This window comes from Octopus bimaculoides, chromosome 15 (assembly GCF_001194135.2).
Source record: "Octopus bimaculoides isolate UCB-OBI-ISO-001 chromosome 15, ASM119413v2, whole genome shotgun sequence".
Classification (NCBI taxonomy): Eukaryota; Metazoa; Mollusca; class Cephalopoda; order Octopoda; family Octopodidae; genus Octopus; species Octopus bimaculoides.
This window is the reverse complement of record NC_068995.1, coordinates 53,326,885-53,332,850: the sequence shown is the minus strand read 5'-3', so window position 1 is coordinate 53,332,850 and position 5,966 is coordinate 53,326,885. Positions and strand designations below refer to the sequence as shown.

The window sequence follows — 5,966 nt, the reverse complement described above, 5'->3', positions numbered from 1 at the left end:
GGGGGTTAGGTGCTTTGATCTTGTATATAATTGTTTTAGAAATTTTATATCTCGACATGCTGTTGTTTAAGCTGCAGGATAAACCTGACAGTAGACCTTTAATCGAAGACATTCCAGCAGTGACTATCCTATCTGAATAGGGGTATGCAGGACCATCTCTCAGACTTACACTTGCATGGTTTAAGCTTGGAGACAAGCCTATGTGTGGTGGCAGGAACAACCAGGTATCCGTCGAAAAGGACGACGTCGTCAAATGAAAACGAAGAAAAACGGCGGGGGTCTCCTGTTTTCGTTTCGATAACGACTATGATACTACTATATAAGGCAGTCTGTATGATTTGAAAGTGAACTGCCTGCTATTTCTAACAACTCAAGTGGTCGTGTAAAGATTCTATCACTGGACATCAAGCTAAAGTGAAAGTACAAAGGCCACAAAATTTTTCCTTAGGAGCAAATTACATTCCGCGCGAAAAGAATTGTTCTATTTATGGAGTCGTGTTGTTATTCGCAGCTGATGAATTCTCACCGTTGTGGCACCGACTTTTCTTTCTTCGTACGAAGATAAAGATAAACATATAAAGAAAAAGGAATCTTAACAAGATAAATCATGGGATTTGAATGAGGACGGGTTTTAACGTCACTTGAGGGTTAAAGATCAAATGGTAAAGAAAGAAATGAAAGATATATATTACATGTTGATAATAACTGAGCCCATAATCATCGGAATCATCTGAGAATTCGTCTTCAAAGCCGGCAGGTAAGACATTAGCCATTTTAAAAGATCAACAAAGATTAATAAATAAATATTTATGCGGAACAGTTCCAACCAATAACTTCCGCTTCAATAATTTACAGTTGTTTAAAAATAATTTACAGTTATTTAAAAAATAAATCGCACTAAAAATTTTCTAATGTTATTATTAATTATTTTTAAGCGCATACAACACAAACATACATATATATAAATATATATAAAATCGTACATAGATTTCAAGGTGACTATTTTTGTTTGTTTCTCTCTTTTGCTCGGTTTATTTACTGCTGAACTGAACTGTGGAGAAATCGAAGATGGCCAAGTATTTGGAGAAGTTCTCCACCGCTCTGCGAATTATCCGGGAAAACGGAGGTTTAAAGGAGTCCTATATGGTTTTTTATCGGTGAGAAACAAATAGAAACAAAAACATTTCGTTATTTGTTAGAATTTATCGAGAAAATCTTCAAATATTCTGTTATATCATTATGAAATGCATGTAAAACGAAACCCCAACTCTTTGTATTTAATTTGACATTGTGTTTATATAAACATTGCGATGCTGTTAACTTAAACGTGTCTTTTATCTTATAAGACCCTTTTAAAGTTTACCGCTTGTCTCATTATTATCCGCAGCATGTCGTTAGTTATGTAAAGGAATTTATATATAAACCTGTTGTCTTTTGTGGTTTGTTTTCGTTTAACCTTCAGCTTAAAACAGCAAGCAGTAAATATTCTAAATGTTCCGTTGTCCATCACCACCTTCAGAACATTCATGGAATTGTCTTTCCATTCCAAAACACCGACATTACACCTTTTTGTTTTGTAAATCCTGACTTTTCTGGAGGGTGGGGCGAAGTGCGTGATTAATTCAAGGACTATGAATAAACGGTGCCTTACGTGGTCGATCCGCTTGTTAGAAATAACAGCCAAATCTCCGCCATATAACGATCACCGTCTTAAAAATAGGACACAATACATAGTAAAGCCTTAGATGCCTCTCACATGGAATGGTCATAACTGGAACACTCTGCTCATAGGTCTACTTGGTCTGAGTTGGTCTGGAGCTAAACGACAATAATCGCCTAAAATTTATTGTGTCCCCAGTTTCGGTTTTTGAAGGTTAACAAAACCCAACAGAAACGATTTCTTCGTTTGCACATAATCAATTGCTTTTTAGTCGACGGTAAATTTAAACAACTTCTCTGTTGTATATTTTGTCAGGATATTGCAGCAGTGAAGGTCACGGATCTCTTTCTTTGTAGAATGCCGTCGTCTGCTTCAATGAAAATAATGTCGAGTTAGATTTTAATGTCATTGTTGTTCTTTGCCTCTGTCAGACTGAGGATTCTTTCTTAAATGTTTTATTCAGGACAAAGAGTTCAGAATGTGAAATAAATTCGTTTCTTTTGAGGGAGAGATGTTTAACATTTCGGGGACTGGATCCTTGGCGGAAGAAAAGAGACAGGATCCGACCCCGAAAAGTTATACCTCTCACATCAAACTAATTTATTCCAGTGAACAGTAGGATCTGAGCAAACCAGTACTGGCAGTTAAGGGATATAAAACGATTTAAAAGTAGAATAATTTGGTTTGCCACTTGCAAGAGGAAAAGTCTAATATTTGTAACAGTATTTGTCAATGAGTGAGGTTTTCTGATAGTACTAAATACTGTAAGAATCTACATATAATACTAATCTCGGTTTTGGAACTAAATTGTCTTTAAAAAAACCATAGTTCCATCTGTAATAAGTCGTGTTGCACAACTGCTGTAAAACTAGATGATCTATAATAATTTAATGTATTAGTTTTTTGTTTTTTTTCATATTCCATTTTATATAAAATATTGATATATGATAAGAAAGTAATCATAAAAACTTTTAAAAAACTCTATTACATTATTGTGTTTTTCTGAATATAAGCGATTGGGGTAAAACTCAGGACTAAATACAATTCAATCAATCTACACACCCCAAATTAAAATCTTGATTTGGGTGGGAAAAATAGCATATTATTCATGGAGTTTTACACTTTGATTGTGGTTGTTGTCATGATTTAAAACTGTGTTCCATGTGGTTTGACAGGATCTGATCAGCCCTAGATTTACATTCTGTTCCAGTGTCTGCTTTGGTTTGATGTCTATGACTGGATGCACTTCCAGTCTCATTTCAGTATGTACTGGATGCTTTTTTATGTGTGTGTCACCAGTAATAGTGAAGCTGCCATGCTACTCTGCGTCATATAATATACCTCTTGTACTTACAGTTAGCTGGTGCCAGCTATATTTCCTGGGGTGGAGAATACTATTTCATTGGTTTTTTTTTTTTTTCTTTCTAAAATAAGTTGAAGCTGGAATCTTGGAAATTTACTGTACACCTGAAAACATTCCAGTTGCATTTTTCATAAACCAGTTTTAACTCTGGAGGAAAGAGTTGTCTATGCTTAACATGTGTAAGATGCAGTCTATATGCGGTCGACAGGATTTGTATGTTGCAAAGCCGCCAACAAAACATTTTGGTAAATATGTGGAAGAGCTGAGGCCTTGCTTTTGTGTTTGTCTTGTTTTCAAAGTTTTCAAATCAAAATTAGGATGTGAGATTGGAGCATCCTCAACACTTGATGTTGGTTTATGCTCCCCCATAACTTAGTGGAGATGGATAGAATAAGTACCAGGTTTTAGAAGTTAAGTACTGAGATTAATTTGTTCAACTACCAGGTTTTAGAAGTTAAGTACTGAGATTAATTTGTTCAACTACCAGGTTTTAGAAGTTAAGTACTGAGATTAATTTGTTCAACTGATCGCCATCAACGTAGCGACCCTGCATGGCTGCTGTCCAATGACCGAAAACTGATAAAAGGTATTGAAAAGAGGTGTAGTGTGAGGAAATGTCAGAAATTCATTGTGACTGTTGTTTAATCTTGGGCCAGCTCCAATAGAGCAGATTTATGATCACAAGCATTCCAGCCATGACCATTCTATCTTTTTGCATTTCAAAGACTACATTGTCCAGTATGTCCTTTCCATTTTTTTGCAGATGGTAGATTTAACTCATTGCTATTTCAGGCATTGGGAATGACCATGTAGAGGCATTCACACTACATTGTCCACTGTGGTTATTTGTTTAGTAATCCAGATCAATTATGTCTGATCTGGAACAATTAATTCAATTGAGCAAGCAGTCATATACGTAAGTCTGATTTATACATCCATTTATATACACTCTTCTGGCCTGTGACTCTATTGTACAATGTGATGTGGCATAATGTTGAATGACATTCAGAAATGGTCAAAGGGTCTGGAGACTACAATAGGAAATAGGCAAAGTAGGTTCAATCCTGTGTGACTGCCATTCTTTCTTTGCTTTTATTTAATGATAAGCCATGCATCGCTTAGTTTTACACTCTGTAGCAAAAACAAAAAAGTACAGTCTGCATTTTCTTGTTAATCTTATATTCTTTTTTAATTCTAGAACTGATGATTTGAAAACTGGTACATTAATTGGAGAAGATGAATTTGGTAATAAATATTTTCAAAACAAGAAGTATTTCTTTGGTAAGTTTAAATAAAAAAAATTTTCCTGTTTTTTTTATAACTTTCAGTGTCTGAGAAAACAATCTCAAAGACACTCTCAACAAAACAAAACGGCGTGATTCCTAATCAAACTTTGCACTCCAACATCAAAAAAGCCGCTGCAACTTATAGTCGGTTCAGTGATAAAATTGCCGATTTGAACCTTGTAAGTTGGGTGCATCTTATAGGCGAGAGTGTTTTGTAGTTGAGTATGTACGGTACATTGTAACCCCAGTGCCCAACAGGTACATATAGGATGAAAAGAACTGACTCTTCCAAGCTTGTTATCATAGTAATAGAACACGGCTCTTGATCTTCCTACTTTTGAAACTAATTTCTTTCCATTTTGACAGGACGCAGTCGCTGGGTAATTTATAACAAGAAATTCAATGTTGATTATGATGGGAGCATGATACCACCTGCTTGGTATGTATATATATATTTCTTTTATCTTTTACTTGTTTCAGTCATTGAATTGCAGACATGCTAGTGCACCACCTTGAAGGATTTTAGTTTAGCAAATTGATCCAATAAGAACGACCCTTCATCAGTTGTTGGCTGTTTTTCTAGTCTCATATTTTGAGCATTTAACAGCAATATACGCTTTCCACAAAACAGTTGCTCCCGCAAAGTAAATTAAATAAAATTTGGGATTTTATGGAGGGTCAAAATTGGTAACAGAAACAGGACAGTGAAAACAAACAGTAAGGGCTGCTAAGCTTAAATGAGGTTGTGGTAGCGAACGCGTAAATTAAGCGTGGACAGGAGACAAACAAGAACACGTCTTCCTTGTTCCAGCTACAATGGAGAGAAAGAAAGATGGCCGATGGTCACGTGAGCAAGGGAGGGAGAGAGAGTGACAAAGTAATAGGAAAGAATAGTGGGAGAAGAGGAGGTAAAAGAATAAGAGAGAGAAAGAGTAAAAAGATCATATAGAGTGCACATCGGAATTGTTAAGATGAAACTTATCCACATATTTGTATTTGCACAGCCTTCATCCACTCACAAATTTCTACCATTTGTCTTGATTGCTGTTTTAACTTGTGATTACTTTGTCTTGCAGGCATCGTTGGTTACACTACATAGGGGATGTACCACCCAGCGTATCCCCTCCCGTCTCAAAACCTTGGATGTCACCACACATAGAAAACCCTTCAGGAACATGTAAGGAATACGTTCCCTATTCAACAACAAGGCCAAAAATAGAGAGCTGGAAACCTTCACAATGATTTCTGCCTTTTTATACCTTCTGTGTTTTGTTTAGACCTTATTAACTAATAATAAACAGGGCCCATGTTGCCAATTCCACCATGGGAACCCTGGTTTTTGAAGTGTATCATTGTCAGAGTGGTTCTTTCGGTTTTTCATTGGTTCTTTTTTTTATTTTACATGTTTCTGTACCTAAATATAATACAGAATGTCCATAAATTATCTTTACAATTTGACTGAATAAATTGTGGAAGTCGTAAAGACAATTTATGAACACCCTCTCCTAATAATAAAGGATATACAACAGGCATGGTTGTATGCTTAAGAAGTTTGTTTCCTAATGCGGTTTTCGGTTCAATCCTATTGTGCAGCACCTTGAGTAAGTATCTGACCAAAGCCTTGTGAGTGGATCTGGTAGATGGAAACTCAAAGAAG

General features: G+C 35.8%; 2 protein-coding genes across 2 annotated transcripts in view; one reads left to right on the top strand and one right to left on the bottom strand.

The window, feature by feature from the left end:
- Positions 1–846, bottom strand: part of LOC106878169 (ankyrin repeat, SAM and basic leucine zipper domain-containing protein 1) — a 12,839-nt gene extending 11,993 nt beyond the window's left edge. The window contains exon 1 of the mRNA XM_014927310.2: positions 693–846. Within this exon, the coding sequence (XP_014782796.1) occupies positions 693–773 (81 nt within the window). The 5' untranslated portion in view covers positions 774–846. The remainder of the gene's footprint in view (positions 1–692) is intronic.
- A 154-nt stretch (positions 847–1,000) lies between these two features.
- On the top strand, positions 1,001–5,656 carry LOC106878167 (NADH dehydrogenase [ubiquinone] 1 alpha subcomplex subunit 12). The gene is made up of 4 exons (XM_014927307.2): positions 1,001–1,157; positions 4,222–4,304; positions 4,676–4,748; positions 5,386–5,656. Exons 1-4 carry the CDS (start codon positions 1,069–1,071, stop codon positions 5,549–5,551), a joined length of 411 nt encoding a protein of 136 aa, XP_014782793.1. The 5' UTR covers positions 1,001–1,068; the 3' UTR covers positions 5,552–5,656.
- Positions 5,657–5,966: the final 310 nt, after the last annotated feature.

Bases quoted from the DNA above. Each gene is read 5' to 3' on its own strand.
- LOC106878167 (XM_014927307.2), top strand. From the start codon at position 1,069: ATGGCCAAGTATTTGGAGAAGTTCTCCACCGCTCTGCGAATTATCCGG. The intron at 4,305-4,675 runs GTAAGTTTAAAT...CCATTTTGACAG, and splicing joins AAACAAGAAGTATTTCTTTG to GACGCAGTCGCTGGGTAATT. The intron at 4,749-5,385 runs GTATGTATATAT...TTTGTCTTGCAG, and splicing joins AGCATGATACCACCTGCTTG to GCATCGTTGGTTACACTACA.